Below are 21,656 nucleotides of genomic sequence, written 5' to 3'. Positions count from 1 at the left end.
CATTGTTGTGGTTTATTTTTTCTTGTAGCTTATTTTTTGATTTTAGTATTGTTGTAGGGTTAAAATAGTCCTAACTTAACATAAATAATGCTTAAACTTAAAATTCTTTTTACTGAAGAAAAAAGTTTTTTGTAGTGTGATATTTTTTGTTTTTGTCACATTGGTATTCACAGGGGATACAATAGAACATGGCTTCTGTAGACTGCATACAATATATCTATTTATTTAGGATTCTTTTAGGAGAAATGAAAATCAACAGACATAATGTAATAATTGGTAGTTCTCTGCAAAACTCAGGACATTTGAAATAAGGAGGTAGGCATGGAACAGCCCCAAAAACCTGGATTTTTTGTCTTCTCCCAGCATGAGAATTGACAGGTATGACCCAAAACTGGCTGCCATGCTGTTTTGAGTGGGTTGTTAAAATAAACCTTAATAATTTGAAATTTCATATGCAAGTGATTTGTTAGCATTTGATCAATGGACGGTAGTTTACAGCAATCATTCGGTGTTCCTGGACCTTGGTTAGTGAGCAGCATCAAAGATGGCTTTCTACTACCTTCGAGAAAGTGCCATCCCTCGTTGAAACCATCCTCTACCCCTTCCTGCTGATGTCAGCTACCCTGTCCAGAATATTCTGCAACAAAATATAAATGGACCCTCTTCCCAGCATGGTATCAATAATTGCAGTGAGTTCTGTGATTTGTGTGTTTGTTACCTCAGCGGAGTATTGGCAAGATGATGTCAGTGTGACTGTCAGTGCATACCTTTGGAACGAGATTTTTTGGGCAACCCTTGTGAATGCATGGGACTGGGCATGTACTGCAAATAGTGAATGTATTTATATTTTAGACTCCTATTATGTCCTCGTAATAATCAAAACATAAGTGCAAAGAAGAGTGTTTAGACCAAGGATTAACACAATAAGTAGTGAAGCCACATTGTAATGATTGTGGTGAAGTACTCAGTAATGAGTCACTGAAGCAGAATAAACTTAAGGGACTTCCTGAAGGGAAAACAATGCTTTGTAGGTAAAGAACTGTGTTTCTTTGAAAGAAAGAACAGGAGATCAATCAACAGTGACTGGAAGCTCCAAGCAGCAGGGTTGTATTGTCTGTGCTGCAAGCTACACTGGCTCATTATTGTGTTTCACATAGCAGAAGTCACATACTATTAGCAGGTGTGATTACAGCTATAATGACCAGCAGGCAATTTAGTCTTCAGCTGTATGTAACGTCTGATGGTAGTGACGATGCCCAGCTCATAGCATATGTAGGTCTAACATATATGGATGATGAATTTCTGTTTTGTGGACCACTAGCTACCATCACAATCAGAGAAGATATTTGTAAAATAGTAGATTCATTTAACTGAGATCAGGGTTTCATTGTGTGCACTGAGCGTATACCATCAATGTTCAGAGCTCTCAAAGGTTTCTGAGCTAGAATGAAGGAAGTCAATTTGCATGTAAAAAGTTTGCATGAACTCTTCCATTTTCATGAAAGAAGCCATTCAGGTTGTTCATAAAAGCAAGGTCGCTTAGTAGCAGGATCTTGAGACAGAAGTGTTCTGATTTTGGTTCAGAGTATTTGCACTGACTGTACCACTCTGAAGTGGTTGTCTCACAGCTAGGTTCTTCAACAAAATGTGATATTTTAAAATGAAGTGGAAACTTCTTTAAGAGAAATCAACCCAGTGGCTCCAAATTTCTCAGATTTAATGTAGATGTTAGAAGTAGCCTTTATGTCAGATTTGCCAATGCAAGGCTGTGACCTAGATATGCTTATGCAAGGCTGTGACCAACTGCTGGTTGTGATAACAGAAGTTGACAGCCTTAGAAACAAAGGTGAAGTAGTGGACAAGGAAAATTGCGGAAAGGACGACTGCTTCTTTCCCAACATTAAATTTACTTTTGGAAGACAAAGATGCTAAATTCACTGACATAAAGAACCTCATCGTGGAACATTTAGCAAAACTTAAAGAATTCAACTGATAGAGCCTGGAGGATGTGGTAAAATACAGCTGGGTGCACAACTCATTTGATGAAGTTGATGTTTTGCCTGATGACAGTTCAAGCATTCACAAGGTTCAGAAACAGTTTATTGATATCCAAAATGATGAGACACTTAGCTACAATTTTAAAGAATAAACAGAATCACTGTATGCACTCCGGATCAAGGTGAAAACGAAAAAACTTTTTCTGGGAAATGAAGCTTCAAAAGTAATATTGCCCTTTGCTCCTGTGTACTTGTGCAAGGCAGGTTTTTGAACACTTACTTTGACAAAAATCAAGTGTTAAAACTGGAAACTTGTGCAGACTCAAGGTTACCATTTAATATATCAGTACTTGCTAAACTTTCAATATCTTTTGGCATTTTCTGGTACTTTTGTAAGATTAATTACATTAACTAAATATTAAGTTAGAATTTTTGTACTGATTTATGTGCCATTTACGTCACAATTGAACCACGGGTCGTGAGTCTAACACTACATACCAAGTCTGGGTCACAGTCCAAAAGGTTAAGAACAGCTTGTGTAGAAGTTCTTCAGTTATCTGTATCGATTCCACAGATCTCTGGTTACCTGTACCATTTTCCACAGATTTCCAGTTATATGTATCATTTCTACAGATCTTTGGTTACCTGTACCATTTTCCACAGATTTCCAGTTATATGTATCATTTCCACAGATCTTTGGTTACCTGTACCATTTTCCACAGCTCTCTGGTTACCTGCACCAGTTTCAGGGTTGCATCTAGGATGCGTTATCGTGCAAATCTCCCCCAAATTTACGATTTCCCACAAGATTTTTAATCCTATGCAGGCAAAATCATGCAAAAAATAAGAATTGTGTACATTTTTTTGTTAAGAATGCGTTATTTTACATATATTTTTTTATGTAAAATTCCTGGTTGTCACTCTCAGCAAATATGTTGTACTTGAACAGTTATAAATGTCACATATTTCTGTGTGTCATGTGCTCAATTCTGATTGATTAATAACAAAGGTCAGAAGAGCACATTTTATACAGTAGCTGGCTTAGCAGGACAACATGTTAAATGGCTAAATCAGTTAAAACTCGGACACTTTTTCATTATTTTAGCAGTAACACTTCTAACAACAATCAGGATGTAAAAGTTTCTGTCAGTAGGCAGCAAACAAACACTTCCTTAGGCTAATCCTGGACAATGCTAGTGATGATGTGCTTAAAGATGGCAGCGATGAAACTAAGGGTCCATCTAACGCCAAGAAAAAAAGGGACTCTTTCAATTCAGACTGGAAACAAAATCGACCATAGCTGGAAATGAATGAAAAAAATTAGATGCTTTGCTGACAGTGTGTAAAAACTAGCCAAAAAAATTCTTTCACATTTGGAAATGCTAATTTTAGGACATCAACACACACACACACACTACCTTATCATTGTAAACAGTATTAATGATTATAATAATGTGGACTTGGTATGGCACCTAATCTTTGGAAGCTTTAAGCACATTACAATATTATTTAACACATAAAAACATATACAATGAGAAGATTACAAAAACAACACCATGAAATTACAAAGCAAAAATGTGTTGACCTGTCTATAATGAATAATAATAATAATAATAATAATAATGAGGACTTTGTGTAGCGCCTAATCTTTAGAAGCTCTAAGCACTTTACAACATTAGACAACACCTATAAGATAAAAAACATATAATAATATTATTACAGAAACAAACACCATGAAATTAGAAAAAACATTAAAAAATAAAAAACATGCTGAGAATATTTCAGGTAGGAAACATTATTAGATCTTTAAGTTTGTTCTTGCAGTCGAAACAGGTGAGTTTTGAGAGCCCTCTTGAATGTGATCACTGTGTCTTTGTGTCTAAGTTCAATGGGCAATTCATTCCATGTTGCTGGGCCTTGGTATGCAAAAGAACGCTGTCCATATGACTTTGTTTTCATAGTGAGAATAATGAGTATACGATTGTCAGAAGAGAAGCGTAAATATCTTGCTGGTTGAATAAAGTTGGATACACAATCTACTCACAGTGCAGAACGCTGTGTCTTTGAAAATTAATTACTACTTGTTACCCATATTCATTCAGAAACTAACCTAAGATGCATTGGACCTTAACACTCATCTTTGACTCCATGATTTGGACATTCAGCCATAACATTCAGCATTGGCCTTAGGGTACATGATGATATAAAATCTTGATGAATTTCTAGGTTACTCATATCAGTTTGAGCTGTATTTACTCTGCTGCCAAATTATTAGTACATATTGCCAAATTATTAGTACATATATATAGATTTGAGAGCTTAATCAGGCTATAAACTCAGCCCCCACCCCATTTCTTATTCAGCAGAAGGATTGTCGAGTATAAATGTTGAGTTTCTTGTTGGTATGTGTTATTGCAAGGTCTCTGTTAGATTGGAAACTTCCAGATCAGCAGTTAGTGAGTTCAATAGGGACTTGTAGCATCATGGACCTTTGCATTAATGCCAGACATTTGAATATCAAAAAGGTCTAAGATAAGTGATTATTGCTAATCACTAAGTATTCTTAGCTAAATCTTCATAATCAGATGATTGACTGTCAAAGTAAATGGTTATAATCGAAAGAAAACAAGGCCTATACTTCGTTTTTTTGACACAGGTGATAAAAATTCAAGGTATATTGGTAATGAGGTGATCAAGTTTTTTGGGGGGGAGGTATCTTCCATTTCTTGGGGTATATTATGCATTTCAGGTAAATACTTGTCATTAATAATTTTTGTTAAGAACTATTTTTTCATTGTCCTGCAGTTATTGGATCTGTTCCTGAATGAGGACTGGTCAGCATATCTGGCAGACTATGGTCAGCCAAAATCAAAATATGTCAGAGTCCAGCCACAGGTGGTCATCAGCCTTTTGGAGAAGTAAGTTATCTTCAGGATCTGTACAAAGATACTCTGGGAATTTCATCATTGGCAGTAATGTGGATATATGTGTCCCAGTGATATAAAGATGGGATTTCATTGGCAGTAATATGGATATATGTGTCCCATTGATATAAAGATGGGATTTCATTGGCAGTAATATGGATGTTCATGTCTGGGTGATATAGAGATGGTGTAGGGATTTTGTCATTGACAGTAATATTGATATACATGTCCCAGCGAAATAAAAATAGTATAGGAGCTTTGTAATTATTAGAAATGTGGATATACGTGTCCCAGTTATATAAGGAATTTCATTGGCAGTAATATGGATATTGATGTCTGGGTGATCTAGAGATGGTCTATGAATTTCATCATTGACAGTAATATGGATAGTATTGTCTGGGTAATATAAAGAGCATTATGGAATTTAGTCATATGGATATACATCTCCCAGTGATATAAAGGTGGTCTAGGGATTTTGTCATTGACAATATTATGAATATACATGCCCCAGTGATATAAAGGTGGTCTAGAGATTTTATCATTGACAGTAATATGAATATACATCTCCCAGTGATATATAGATGGTCTAGGGATTTTGTCATTGACAGTAATATGAATATACATCTCCCAGTGATATATAGATGGTCTAGGGATTTTGTCATTGACAGTATTATGTATATACATGTCCCAGTGATCTAAAGATGGTCTAGGGATTTTGTCATTGACAGTAATATGAATATACATCTCCCAGTGATATAAAGGTGGTCTAGGGATTTTGTCATTGACAGTAATATGAATATACATCTCCCAGTGATATAAAGGTGGTCTAGAGATTTTATCATTGACAGTAATATGAATATACATCTCCCAGTGATATATAGATGGTCTAGGGATTTTGTCATTGACAGTAATATGAATATACATCTCCCAGTGATATATAGATGGTCTAGGGATTTTGTCATTGACAGTATTATGTATATACATGTCCCAGTGATCTAAAGATGGTCTAGGGATTTTGTCATTGACAGTAATATGAATATACATCTCCCAGTGATCTAAAGATGGTCTAGGGATTTTATCATTGACAGTAATATGAATATACATCTCCCAGTGATATAAAGGTGGTCTAGGGATTTTGTCATTGACAGTAATATGAATATACATCTCCCAGTGATATATAGATGGTCTAGGGATTTTGTCATTGACAGTATTATGTATATACATGTCCCAGTGATCTAAAGATGGTCTAGGGATTTTGTCATTGACAGTAATATGAATATACATCTCCCAGTGATATAAAGGTGGTCTAGGGATTTTGTCATTGACAGTAATATGAATATACATCTCCCAGTGATATATAGATGGTCTAGGGATTTTGTCATTGACAGTATTATGTATATACATGTCCCAGTGATCTAAAGATGGTCTAGGGATTTTGTCATTGACAGTAATATGAATATACATCTCCCAGTGATATAAAGGTGGTCTAGGGATTTTGTCATTGACAGTAATATGGATATATTAGCACATGTTGCAGTGGTTTATATATATTAGAACAGCTTTTGATAATAAAAAAAAATATAATAGCAGGTGTATCTTTCTTTTGTTTTGTTCAGTATGCAGATGGAAACATGTTTTATAGTCATACATTATTTATATGCACATTTATATGTTGAATCACAATATTCTGTAAGGCTGTATAAATATGTGTTTGATCTCTGCCAGTCAAGCTGTTTTCTAAATTATCAGACTCATCATCATTGGTATTGAGTACTTTGTCTCAATTGGTGATTTTCGGTAGCGTTGTTATAGTATTTTATAATCTTCATTTTGATAACCATGTTATGATGGTGCTTCATTAGTAACATGTAGGGCAGTTCTGGTGCACATCTCCAATAATTCAGGAACTTGTTTCTTGACATATTGGCATTTTTGGTTTTTATGCACTAGCAAGTTAAGCAGTCTTTTGATCCCATACACATATTTAAGTGTTTCATTAGTAAATCATGATAGAACATTCATTTGGATTCATTGGTGAATCAGTTTATTTATATGCTGTGAGTTGATGACAGCCCATACCAAAAATATCAAAACTATTTTAAATCAACTAGTCTTACAATTATTACCTACTTTAATAATGTTCAGAAAAGACATTATATTTGTAGTAGAACACTTGTAAATAATATTGATGATTAATGATAGGTATAGTATCACACAACTTCAGACACAATATTGACGATCAAAGGTCATATATATTATTACTTCTGTTATGCCATTTAACATTGGTGTTCAAAGGTGGATATATTTCATGACTTGTGGTTCTTAATATTGATGATCAAAAGTCAGCTTAATCTTTCAGGCCTAATGCTTTTGAATTTTTATCAAAGGTCAGCATAATATTTCAAGCCTAATGCCATTGAATTTGGATCAAAGGTCAGCATAATATTTCAAGCCTAATACCATTGAATTTGGATCAAAGGTCAGCATAATATTTCAAGCCTAATGCTATTGAAAATTTATCAAAGGTCAGCATAATATTTTAAGCCTAATGCCATTGAATTTGGATCAAAGATCTGCATAATATTTCAAGCCTAATGTCATTGAATTTGGATGAAAGGTCAGCATAATATTTCAAGCCTAATGCCATTGAATTTGGATCAAAGTCAGCATAATATTTCAAGCCTAATGCCATTGAATTTGGATCAAAGGTCAGCATAATATTTCAAGCCTAATGCCATTGAATTTGGATCAAAAGTCAGCATAATATTTCAAGCCTAATGCCATTGAATTTGGATCAAAGGTCTGCATAATATTTCAAGCCTAATGCTTTTGAATTTATATCAAAGATCAGCATAATATTTCAAGCCTAATGCAATTGAATTTGGATCAAAGGTCAGCATAATATTCCAAGCCTAATGCTATTGAAAATTTATCAAAGGTCAGCATAATATTTTAAGCCTAATGCCATTGAATTTGGATCAAAGGTCTGCATAATATTTCAAGCCTAATGTCATTGAATTTGGATGAAAGGTCAGCATAATATTTCAAGCCTAATGCCATTGAATTTGGATCAAAGTCAGCATAATATTTCAAGCCTAATGCCATTGAATTTGGATCAAAGGTCAGCATAATATTTCAAGCCTAATGCCATTGAATTTGGATCAAAGGTCAGCATAATATTCCAAGCCTAATACCATTACATTTGATCAAAGGTCAGCATATTTCAAGCCTAACGCCATTGAATTTGATCAAAGGTCAGCATAATATTTCAAGCCTAATACCATTGAATTTTTATCAAAGGTCACAATATTTCAATGCTAATGCCATTGAATTTGGATCAAAGGTCAGCATATTTCAAGTCTAATGCTATTGAAAATTTACCAAAGGTCAGCATAATATTTTAAGCCTAATGCCATTGAATTTGGATCAAAGGTCAGCATAATATTTCAAGCCTAATGTCCTTGAATTTGGATCAAAGGTCAGCATAATATTTCAAGCCTAATGCTTTTGAATTTTTATCAAAGGTCAGCATAATATTTCAAGCCTAATGCAATTGAATTTGAATCAAAGGTCAGCATAATATTTCAAGCCTAATGCTATTGAAAATTTATCAAAGGTCAGCATAATATTTTAAGCCTAATGCCATTGAATTTGGATCAAAGGTCTGCATAATATTTCAAGCCTAATGCAATTGAATTTTTATCAAAGGTCAGCATAATATCTCCAGCCTAATGCCATTGAATTTGGAGCAAAGTTCAGCATAATATTTCAAGCCTAATGCCATTGAATATTTATCAAAGGTCAGCATATTTCAAGCCTTATGCCATTAGGTCAGCATAATATCTTCAGCCAAATGCCATTGAATTTGGATCAGAGGTCAGCACAGTATTTCAAGCCTAACACCATTGAATTTGGATCAGAGGTCAGCATAATATTTCAAACCTAATGCCATTGGATTTGGTTCAAAGGTCAGCATAATATTTCTGGCCTAATGCCATTGAATTTGGATCAAAGGTCAGCACAATATTTCAAGCCTAATGCGGCCATTGAATTTGGATCAAAGGTCAGCACAATATTTCAAGCCAAATGCCACTGGATTTGGATCAAAGGTCAGCGCAGTATTTCAAGCCTAATACCATTGGATTTGGATCAAAGTCAGCATAATATTTCAAGCCTAATGCCACTGAATTTGATGAAAGATCAGCATAATATTTCTAGCTTTATGCCATTGAATATGGATCAAAGGTCACATAATATTTAATGCCTTGTGGCTCTTAATATTTGTGATCAAAGGTGGGTATATTGTTTCAATATTAGTGCCGTTTAATACTGATGATCGGTAGTCATATAATGTTAAATGACTTGTGCCCATCAGGCTCGCACTGTACATATCAGATATTACCATTGGCATTTTTGCATAATTCCTTTCAAAATTTTCCTCATTTTCAACGAAGTAGTAAATATATATTTATATTTTTCAGGTTAAATAATGCAGACAAGAGAAAGGGTAATGTCTTCCAAAGTCTGAAGAAAAATGAGAGGGACAAGAAAAAGTTACTTGAAACTGTACTGAAACAACTTCGTGGACTTATCAATGGCACAACAAGCAACACCTCACAGAAATACTCCACACCTTCTGTACCCCATTAGCATGTTAAATGGTTCAAATTTTGTATCTAGTCAAAACAGCAGGAATGCTGTGATTTCCTGTGTATAATTTTCATACACAACTGTGGACATCAAAAGCACTAATCTGCCATGACAAGGCATTGATGTACCAGGATCTACACTGTTTGCTGTAAATCAGAATCAACAGTTTTAAATCAGGATCTACACTATTCGCTATTAACCGGGATCTACAGTTTGTTGTAAATCAGGATCTACACTTGTAGGGTCTACACTGTTTGCTATAAATCAGGATCTACAGTTTGCAGTAAATCAGGATTTCTAGTGTTTGCTCTAAATTAGGATCTACAGCTTGCTCTAAATCAGGATCTCCACTATTTGCTATAAATCAGGATCCACACTTTGCTATAAATCAGGAACCAGAGACAACATAAACTCTGATCTGCCAGTAAATTGTACAGTAGCAGATCTGCCAGTAAATTGTACAGTAGCAGATCTGCCAGTATATTGTAAAATAGCAGATTTGCTAGTATAATGTACAGTAACCGATCTGCTAGTATATTGTAGAGTAGCAGATCTGCTAGTATATTGTACAGTAACCAATCTGCCAGTATATTACACAGTAGCAGATCAGGTCAACACTATTTGCATTATAGCAAATACAATTAATTTATATTTGTGGGTTTAAATTTTCATGGTTTTGTATTGAAGAAAATACTGTATATACATACTGTAAGTAGAGTCCAACTGTAAACAACAGTCCTTGATCTGCCATTGCATAATGTGCTGGCAGAACATAGTCTGTGTTTGTTTTACTAATTAGTCATAACAAATGGTAGAGACCCAGATATGCGAATGGATTATGCAACAATAAATCTGAGTCTACAGTTTGCAGTTGGACTTGCAGACCCGCCAACTCTTACTGAGATGGACTCATCAAGGTTGGCAAGTCTGGACTCGATGTATAAGCAAGTACATATGGTATTCATAGGTACTTTAATCTCTAGATACGAGCTGCTGTCTTATTGTTTCCACATAAATTTTTTTCAGTGAGTCTTGAAATTCACAGTTTGAACCCATGAACTCCGCGAATATTTGTACAAACCCACTGCCCAAAATGTTGTATTTACAGTTGTAATTTGAAATTTAGGGTTTTCTGCAGACTATAAGTAAAGCTGTATTCTTGGGTATTCTCATGTGTAGATACTGGTTCCTGTTTTTTCTAGTTCCTCTTGATAGCATGATCCCATGCACTACATAATTGGATGTATGTTCTTTTGGTGGGTTTTTGAATGCTTAAAAAGAAAATTTACAGATTAGGCCAGTGCATGGATAATGTTTTACATCGTTTTCTTTTTGTAACTTTTGAAATTTCTTTAAGCATTTGCAAACAGTTAATTCACTATCCTCTATTGCTGTGGTAGCTCACAGCAAGTGAAACTCGCCAAAAATTATTCAAGCCCACAGAACCAGTAACTTAAAAATACTAATGGTCCTGTAAATAACCATCTGCTTCTACATATTATCATACAAGAAGACAAAATGTAGTCAATGATTGGTAACTTCAGGTAAATGTAAATATAAGCCCTTGACACAGGTTATTGATATAATGAAGCATGGAACATAAAGTAAAACAAAAGAAGCTTATATCACATGTAAAATGTATTGAATTTCAGCCTAACATGGTGACTATTTGCTGACAAGGACAATGGTGCTCAGTGTCCAGTTGAACCAGATCCATGCCTAACTCATCTAGAGGCTTGGCATCATAATTTAACCATTGATGACCAGTCGGAATTATAGTCTGAATAAGAATCAGGGTTAACATCCATCAGTGACAGTACTAGAATTAGACCCAGTCTAAAAAAATGATGAGTCTGGTTAGCTGCTCATAAAATTAGGTCTGGGAAAAGACAACTTCGGGCAGTGGATTACTGAAACTGGATGAAATGTATCCATATCAGCAGAATGCAGCTAAACAGTTATAGTTTGTTCAGCTCAGCATTGTGAATCATATCCGTGTTTGTAGGTCAGTGAATTTTTACATCAGCATCTTGAAATGTAAATTTACCTAATTCACACATCATCTGCATCATCATATTTTCTTGTAACTAGTAACTAATTTGTATTTTTACTTCATATATGTTTGTGATATAATTTATCTAATGAGTAGACCATGTTTGTTTACATTTGGCATACAGCTATCATAAATGCTTAGTTTTGTATCAAAAATGAACTCTTCCATAATTCCAGGGCCAACATGGCTAATTACATGTAAGCAGACCACTCTTTTCCTGGATATATCAAATGAGTATTATTTGTATGTTGAAATTATTTGTGCATGAAATGAATTTGGTAACGTAAGCTACATTATGACAGGCTTGCATGAAATTTCACTGAGCTACAGTCTTGGATATCATTTATATATAATGCTAGCTGAACAAAAGTTAACATTATTGTGATTTAAGCATGGATTTTGTTTCTATATTCAAAGCAAATTCTGTAGCCCAATGATTGTTTTCCAGGCATCCAAGTATCTCAATATATTGACATTGAGAATCGGAAGTACCATGTGTCATCAGACAGTAGCTTAGCTGAAGAAGAGTCTTAATTTGGGGGGCCCCGAGTGGCCGAGTAGTCTAAAGCACTCACCGTTAAGGATCACTGCCATCTCACCTCTGTCTGCGCTAGTACGAGTCTCATGCTCAGCTAACGTTGGTATGTGAGAAAGCCTGCCAGTAGCTTCTCGTGGGCCGGTGGTTCTTCCCGGGGTTTTCCAGGGTTCTTCCTCCACTAATTATACTGGCCACCATGTATAGCCTATCTTGTGCTGAAAAATGGCGTTAAATCCTACAACAACAACAACAACAACAACAAAACTCTTAATTTGGAGTTACAAGCATCTAGTGAACACAGAATATACCCAAATTATTTATCTTTTCATACCACCCAGATTTGTGAGTGATTACCACAATCAATTCACCTTTATTTATTTTAAAATTGGTTTTTAATATTTATTTTGATATCATTTTTAAAAAGTAGACTGCATTTACTTGATATGCCTAAAAGTCCAACTGGCCAGATAAACTGGCTACTCAAAGTTTGCATTAGTCTGGAATGAAATTGACTGGCATCAGACTGGCAGGTTGTTAGCAATTTCATATGCTGGTAGCTGATCATACTTTACACAGCAATCTCACCTCTGTCCATGTGGGTTCAAGTCTCGGGCTCAGCCAATGTGTATGTGTAAGAAAGCTTGCAGTAGCTCACTTTGGGGCAGTGGTTCATGCTGGGGTTTTCGTGGGTATGTTCTTCACCAGTTATACTGGCCACCATGTATAGCTTATCAGAATGCTGGAATATGGCATTAAACCCCAAACAACAATCTTGCTAGACTTCCATGTGCCATGAATGATTACTAATGAAGTTGTACATGTACTAGTGTCATAACTGAGTAGTCTTGTTAGCATAAACTTTTAGTGCATATGCTGAGTTAATACAGTGTACACCATATACTGATTATCTAATTTATGCAGTTCTTAAAATTGTATCTTACAAATATAGAAGAGGCCATCGACAACAAAACAACATTTTATTTTTAGAGTGCCAAAACAGGAGTATTTTTAAAGTAAGAAATGACAGAAAACAAGGAAGAATTAGCCCTTAGGCAGAGAAATTACCAGACATACTCTAATGTGGAATTTCATTTACTGAAATTGAGTAATCTTGAAATACCCACTTAAGAAGAATGCCAGGGTGATGGAAGTGATGAGAATGAGGTAGAGAATGAAGAAAGAGATGATGGTTGGATCATTAATGATGGAACCCACATCCATAGCTGCCAACCCTTATGCTTTTGGCGTGAATTTCACGACTTTTTCAGCGATTCACGCCGCATGCAAAAAAAATCACAAATTCCCCATTTCTCAATTATTTTAAATCTTTATAAAAAACGATTTCCCATTGAGCGCTAGTCGTGACATCAGCAGTTGCCAAAATGGTCCGATACTGCAGGTAGTGATATTAGTGCAGCTGTAGCTGATTGGTACAGTTGGCCTGGTAGCAAGCATTTTAGCGTAGTTTAATCTATATGTATAAGAGTAGTTTTATAAATGCTTTTGAGAAAAACTGGGACCTAACCAGAATTTTGCTCCACGCATGTGCTGCAAGCACAGATTTGAATTACCATTTGGCATCACATCTTGAAAATGTCTTCACCAACAAAGAAAAAGAAATGTATTGCACAAAAAATGAAGTTTAGTTTGGAATATACCAAAAACTTGCCATGCATTCAGCCATCAAACACCGATATATAACATGCTTTTTGCACACTGTGTGCCACACATTTTAGCATTGGGCATGGTGGCAGAGATGATGTGAGGAAGCACATTGGTAGCTAAAAGCACATAGAGGTTGGGAAAATTAAGAACTCACAGCAGATTTCAGCTCTGGAATATTTTTAACCCATCGATGGAAGACTTGCAAGCTACCAACACTGAAGCATTGTTTGAGAGTTTTCTTGTTGAACACAATCTACCTTTATCAGCTGGAGACCATGCTAAACATTTTGTTACAACTTATATTCTCAGATTAGAAGATTGCTTCACGAATTCATGTTAAAATTCACTAATTTTTATCCCTATTTTCACTAATTGTGAGCCTAGAGGATTGGAAACTATGCACATCAACAGAAGGCCATTTACAAAGACAAGCACTAGGGCCAGCAACACATGTAGACGATAATGCAAAGGAATTTTGTTTGTTTATCTGTTAGCACAGGTTTTTTTTATCATTAGTCCACCTATACTACTTGGAGGACTGCCATGAAACTTTACACAAGCACATTCATTCCATGGCAGCCATTATAAAAATCTTTGTTATCAGTACTCCTCACTGGATGGTCATATTGATAAGTGGTCCCCCTCATGAACGGTCCCCCTCCCCCCGACCAGCAGCCACCCACTTTTTACGTCCAGAATCCCTTGGCACCCACATCGTTCTGTTCAAATGTACCCCTCACAAGTGTTCACATTTTATTTTTAATATGTGTCCATAACCAATATTTAATTCTTAAGGTCAGGTAAATAATCCAGTTATCTTTTCCGATGTCTTGTTTCTCTGTCAGGTTTTCCTTTTTGCAAAAAGTGTTGGCTGAAGTACATTTACCACTAAAGTTAGTATTATTTGATGTCAATGTTTACAGGAAATCGGGTCAGCAATGTTTTGATCAAGTTTTGGGCTTCAAACACCAGTTTATTTTTTTTCTTTGATGATTATGGTTGGATGTTATTGTCAAGATTATAACATGGTCACAAAAGGCCACCCGTCATATACGGACACTTTCCTGGTGCAGAAATGGTGGCCGTATAAGAGGGGGACCATTATTTGCTAGAAGACTTCTTGTGATGTTCTGAATGAAAGAAGAAAGTGATTTCACTTGGACATCCGTTATAGCCGTCAGTGATCATCTTGAAGAAAACTGTGATCATATCAGCGTAGTGCTTTCACTACAAAGATTCTTACGATGTCCTAAGTGAAAATTATGTTGATGCCATTATGTCTGCTGTGGCAGTGTTATTGAAACTCATTGTTACTCCTCCTGAATGCAATGTCCTATAGGCATGGGGTTTTCACCAGAAGCCTGCTTATGATGCCTGCTTGGTACTAAATGGAAATATTGCCACCCATACATCCAGTTTGGCCTTCACTGTGGCCATCTTAAAAATCATATCCGTAGTGCACGTTGGACCTGAATGAACTTTACAGCTACCTTACCACACAGTTTTGAGTTTATTAAAGTCTGCTTGTTCATCCATCAGAAGGGGCCCTTGGTGGTTGAGTGGCCTAAAGCACTCTCCTGTAATGGTTACTGACAGCTCACCTGAGTTCATATATTGGGCTCAGCCAAAGTGATATGTGAGAAAGCTTTCCAGTACCTCCTGTAGGTCTGTGGTTATTCCAGAGTTCATTGTCCACCCGATATACTGGCTGCCATGTATAGCTTATATATCCAGACATTTCTTGAAGTCTGTTACAGAAGCCTAAACAATGCTGTAAATTTACGAAATGTTTTCTTTTTGCAAGAGTTGATTTTGTCGTAACTGAAATAATTCTTTCCAATATGTTTAAATCTAGTGAAATCCATTAATTTTTAATATTGAAATTAAATGTGCAAAAATTTATTTAACACAAGAACTGTTATCATGGAGTCTCTTGTTGTTTTATGAAATTAGGTATTTTTTCAGTATTTCAACATATCTTTGTATTTTCATACTCATGGTTGAAAGTTAAAAGTGTTCGAAACACAAAAATGCAATTTCTCTTTGAAAGACATTCAAAGATTGAGATTTGTAATGCCTGGTAATATAAAGTGGTATTACAACAAAAGCAAATTGTGTACAAAACTGCATTGTGCTTTTATATTAGGCTAGTGGATGGCAGTAGGCAAGTATGGCAGTATGACATGGGATATTGTATAATCAGGAAATCTGTTCTGAGCAATTTGTTTCACAATATGTAAAGTTGGTGTTATAACAGGTGTAAACTGTATATAAAAGTGGTGTTATAACAGGTGTAAACTGTATATAAAAGTGGTGTTATAACAGGTGTAAACTATATGTAAAAGTGGTGTTATAACCTGTGTGTAAACTGTATATAAAAGAGGCATTATAGGGGTGTAGACTATATGTTTTGTACATCATGTCTCTGAATAAAATTGCATAACTTCAAAAAAACTCATACAAATTTTCAACAACTTTCTTTTCATGAAAATGTAACAGTGGCAAACATTTGTTAACATGTATTCTCCTCCCTCCCATAATTATTTGGTGAAAGGTAAACATAAGGCATATTAATGAATCCAAATACCAGAATTAGTCACTTGGTTTATATAGTCACCCAAATATTCTCAACTGACTTCGTGTGTGCAGTGTTACACCACAAGTGTCAGGGCTGACAAATGTATATACAGTATTGGTGTTATCCATCTTGGTGGAATTTTTAAAATGTTCACCATTTCATTTAGAAATATTCTTAACATTGCAGGACACATTTAGAAATTTACCCATAAATGTACAGTGTGTCTTTTGTACTCTGACCAGGAGAATTTAATACTTCTGTTCGCAGGTATTTTTTTTGTTTGTTCAAGTCACGAAGGACTATACTTTCATAGCATTTTTGTAATTAACTTCAACTAAGTGTTGAACTCTTGACACAAAATTTATGATTTATTGGTCAGTTCTTCAAGGTCTTTTTTGGGTACAAGAATTCACTTTTGGCATATACTTTCAAGTCTGGACCAGCTGCTAACAGCATCAATACTGACCAGCAGATCAGGGTCTGTGTTGTTTGTTATACTGATTGCACAAAACAAACTACATAGACCCAGATTTGCTCATACAACAACAGATCTGGGTCTGTTCACTTTACAGTTGGACATGAAAGCAAGTAGACTATGCCTGCTGCCAAATGCCATTGCGAGTTTTGTACAAGAATATTCTGATGACAACTATAAATTAAATCCAGGTCCCATAGTCCTGCAAGTTTTGTACAAGAATATTCTGATGACAACTATAAATTAAATCCAGGTCCCATAGTCCTTCAAGTTTTGTACAAGAATATTCTGATGACAACTATAAATTAAATCCAGGTCCCATAGTCCTGCAAGTTTTGTACAAGAATATTCTGTTGACAGCTATAAATTAAATCCAGGTCCTTTATTCCTGTGAGTTTTGTAGTGGAATATTCTAATGAGAACTTTAAATTAAAACCCAGTCCCATAGTCCTTTGAGTTTTGCAGAAGAATATTCTGTTAAGAACTCTAAATTAAATCCAGGTCCCATGGTCCTGTGAGTTTTGTAGAAGAATATTCTGATGAGAACTTTAAATTTAAACCCGGTCCCATAATCCTGTGAGTTTTGTAGAAGAATATTCTGGTAAGAACTCTAAATTTAAACCAGGTCCCTTAGTCCTGTGAGTTTTGTAGAAGAATATTCTGATGAGAACTCGAAATTAAATCCCGGTCCCATAGTCCTGTAAGTTTTGTAGATCTCTGAATCAAAACTATGGTCCCATATTCCAGCCAGTTTTCTAGTAGAATATTCTGATGAGATCTCTAAATCAAGACCAAGTCCCATAGTCTGAAACTGTGCACAAAATAGCACCGATGCTGAAAGTTGAAAATGAAATTGTTCAGCTTTGTTGCAGGTGAGGGTGGAATAGTAAACATGTTGTCATTATTGTGTGCATACATACATTGTAGGCTTCAGTGATAATGAGAAACTCCAAGAGTAATGTCATTTAAAAGTTGCAAATGTGAGCTTCGGTTTGTTCCATTTAAACATACATGGTACCCAGAGCTGGCAGTTTTTTACAATTATATGTCTGAGTACTCTGATTATTCATGAAATTGTATGAAAGTATTACAGAATTCTAAATTGCATATATGGGCAACTATTCCAAGCTGAATGTACCTTCCCTGGGTTCCATGTATGCTATACTGGAATGACCCTAAACGTTTTAGTTTCAGGACTACTCGGCAATGGCTTTGTGTAATGATAGTCCCTGCTTTATGGATGCTATCTTAAGCCATCATTTTCTTTCTTTTGCTCCATACAAACCTTGATTGTACAGTAATGAAGCTTCAGTTAAACTATATGAATTGTAAAACTCCTGTTCAGTACTTTGTGTACATATTTTTGTTTGGATATTTATAATACATGTTGCCATGGTTTGCTGTATGCTGTCATAATACAATATATTTATACATTTTATATTTGCATTGGTATGTTGCAGAATAGTATCCATTTGCTCAAGCTTTATCATGCTAAAAGAGGAGCATCATGTGGTTGAGACTGAATTAAGATTTTATGTCAAATCAGATCTGATTTTTGTTATTGTTTTATACATTAATATAGATATGATAAGGTCACAAATGTACTCTGTATTTTTTCATATCTCTTATAATCACAACATGTATGATGGAAATGCAATTAGATGGTAAACCTCAGACACAAGATTTTCTCAAATATGTATAATCTGTTCTCTCTGATACTGGTCGCCAAAATGTATTATAGCTGTTGTTTAATTTAGCCTGTTTGAATCATGAAATAATGCATACACATTGGAAGGTGAAAAACAAAAATAAGGATTGTAATGACTTTTAAACATTTTCAAGAGGGACTAAGGAAGGCAAGCTTTGTGTCCCTTGATAATATTCATGCTGTGAAGGTCTTGGACATTTTTATATTTGTATTCTGGGTTTATATTGTTAGAATTCTATCCATTTTGCCTTCATCTTTGCTTTTTATGTCTTTTTTGGAATGATTAAACATACAAAGCACTATATAGTCATAATTAAGATGATATGCCATTAAATCTTCTGCTGTAGCTACCATCGGACTATAATGACCACCTGCTTGTTACAGCTACCATCGGACTATAATGACCACCTGCTTGTTACAGCTACCATCGGACTATAATGACCACCTGCTTGTTACAGCTACCATCCGACGATAATGACAACCTGCTTGTTACAGCTACCATCCGACTATAATGACAACCTGCTTGTTAAAGTCAAATACATTAGATCCTATCTATGAATCATTACATATTAGCTGCATACAAAGACACCCCACCCCCATTTATATAGACTGCTATATTTGGATCCCCTTGATGGTTATTGTAAGAGTTCAACGTACATGTAGGTCATACAGTGATTTATACTTTTAGATATTAGACTGAAGGGCACTATCATGTGTTACCTATTGGATTAATGTAATGCATTCTTTGCTTATATCATGATTTGCTGATAGTGAAAGAAAGCCGATTCTTTATCTTCAACTGCCACTTCTCATGCACTGACAGTTTGATGCTTGTATGCTAAAGATCCACCTTCCGTGATTTGATTGACATGGTGAAAGTAGAAAAGACAATGCTTTGCACTACTTATATTATTTCTTATGAAGTGAAGTTTGCCCAGTAAATTAGCATTCATGCTTTTCCCGCCACTATTTTAATTTGTCATTTACTGTAATCTGTAACGTTCTCTCCTTTTGGAAGAAATTTAAGGGCTGAGATGAAAATTATTTTTTTTTGGTGTGTTTTATGGTACAACAACACAAGCTGGTTATTTAGTGTTGAGGTGCCTTGGGTTGATCCAGTGGGTAAAACTGAAATCCTCACTCTTTTGGTCTCATGTCCAGCATGTTTATCATGGAATCCTCGTGGCTCTTGACATCATTAGTCATCTTTTATAGGGAACCTGAGTGACTGAGTGGTCTAATGTGCTCTCCATTACGGATCACTGCCATCTCACCTCTGTCTGCGTGGGTTCGAGTCTAGGATTCGGCCAATGTGGGTATGTGAGAAAGCTTGCCAGTAGCTTCTCGTGGGTCGGTGGTTCTTCCCAGGGTTTTCCCGGGTTCTTCCTCCAACATTAATACTGGCCGCCATGCATAGCCTATCGTGTGCTGAAAAATGGCGTTAAACCCCACAACAACAACAACAATCATCTTTTATAATATGCTTGAGAATGCATAAGACTTATTTTATGTCCCCGAGCCCATGGGTTATAATGAAAATGGTTTTACCGCCATAGGTCTCAATGTACTGCACCTCTAATCTGCTTTGATTAAGGCATTCCATCACATAATGTGTTAGTAGACCAGGATCTCTGCATTTCATTCCACTTCGAATTTCAATCAGATCAAATCAAATAGCCAAGATCCTAACATGGATACACAGTATATGACAACATATCGGGGTCATTGTTGTTTGTTGGCTGGTTTATAAGCAGACAAATCATGTAACTAGTATTTTTGTAAAAATCACAGAAACCTTTAGTGCAAGTAAATCTAGCACACGCACACAAACTGCATTAAAGAAATTTTTTTGGTTATAATTCACGTTTTTCTGTTGCATACAAACATACATGTCTTGCTTTTGTCATTATCAGCCTAAGTTCAGGGATAAAGGTTCCTCATACATTATGTTTAGATCTTCTGTCTTGATTTTGGGAGTATCATCATCAGTGCAGTAATGGCAGTACCACCATCAGGGTAGATTTCATTTGTATATATACTGAGCCAATGTACTCATTATCAAAATTAGTGCAGAAGAACTCAGCTGAAAAAGTACTAGTTTTTGTCAGTACAGCACTCTCTCAGTATGATACTATCCCTGAGAGTATATTGCCTTATAATGAGAGCACATTATGATGAAGTATACAGTGCAATATTCCTCATTATAATGATGCCCATGAGTCTTATAAGATACTGCCTTATATCAAGACAACCTTATAATGGAGTACACAATAGATTAAACTCATAATGAGATACATTATACATTACTCCCACATTATAGTGGAATATAGTTAGGCCAACTTGTAAAGAAGTACATGATATTTATTAATTTACTGTAAAAACAAAGGGTTCCATGACCATACCAATTTATAACAGGGAGTGTTGTACCACATATATGACTGATTATATTAATGCGATTCAGAACCTGTCTGAGCACAATACTTAGACATATAGTGTCTACATATCTGACATTGCCTGCAGTTAGGAATATCTGCAATTAAGAATATCTTATTTTACCTGCAATTAGGAATATTTGAAATTGCCTGCAATTAGGATTATCTGATATTGCCTGCAATTACGAATATATGATATTGCCTGCAATTAGGATTATCTGATACTGCCAATTCTTGAAAGTGTTAATATCTGCATGTAAAACAATTTCTAATGTTGTAATGATTGTTATCTGAGTTTTGTTCGATAATTGTAACTTTTCTGGGGATCTAAGTGGTTGGAAGGACAGCCAACCATATTTAATTAAATGAAGTGCCTTTCACACTCACCCAGCCCAAATTTGAAATCCTGAATAACCTTTGGAACAGTCTGGATCACTCAACCAACTATATATAGTTAAGTAAAATCTTTATCCAATCCATACCTTTTTATTTGTGGAAAAGCCCTATAAAATGATCTGCTCTGTGGCCAGTATCCCTCATCATATAAAGTTTTGCTGTTTTGATTTTTTTTGGGAAAGAAAATTGATGGTTTTAATTTTGCAGTTGGTAGATTATTTTCTGTTGTTTTTGTCAATT

At 35.4% G+C, this 21,656-nt stretch overlaps 1 protein-coding gene across 1 annotated transcript in view; it reads left to right on the top strand.

Moving 5' to 3' along the window:
• The window catches only part of LOC149774597 (exocyst complex component 6B-like), a 136,374-nt gene extending 117,484 nt beyond the window's left edge, over window positions 1–18,890 (top strand). Inside the window, exons 22-23 of the mRNA XM_089945081.1 lie at window positions 4,803–4,915; window positions 9,403–18,890. Coding sequence (XP_089801207.1) covers window positions 4,803–4,915; window positions 9,403–9,571 — 282 coding nt within the window. The 3' untranslated portion in view covers window positions 9,572–18,890. The remainder of the gene's footprint in view (window positions 1–4,802; window positions 4,916–9,402) is intronic.
• The last annotated feature ends 2,766 nt before the right edge of the window (window positions 18,891–21,656 follow it).

The sequence above is a fragment of the Sinohyriopsis cumingii genome, unplaced genomic scaffold (assembly GCF_028554795.1).
Source record: "Sinohyriopsis cumingii isolate HCF-2022 unplaced genomic scaffold, ASM2855479v2 utg000198l, whole genome shotgun sequence".
Taxonomy (NCBI): domain Eukaryota; kingdom Metazoa; phylum Mollusca; class Bivalvia; order Unionida; family Unionidae; genus Sinohyriopsis; species Sinohyriopsis cumingii.
This window is presented reverse-complemented; position numbering and strand designations above follow the sequence as displayed.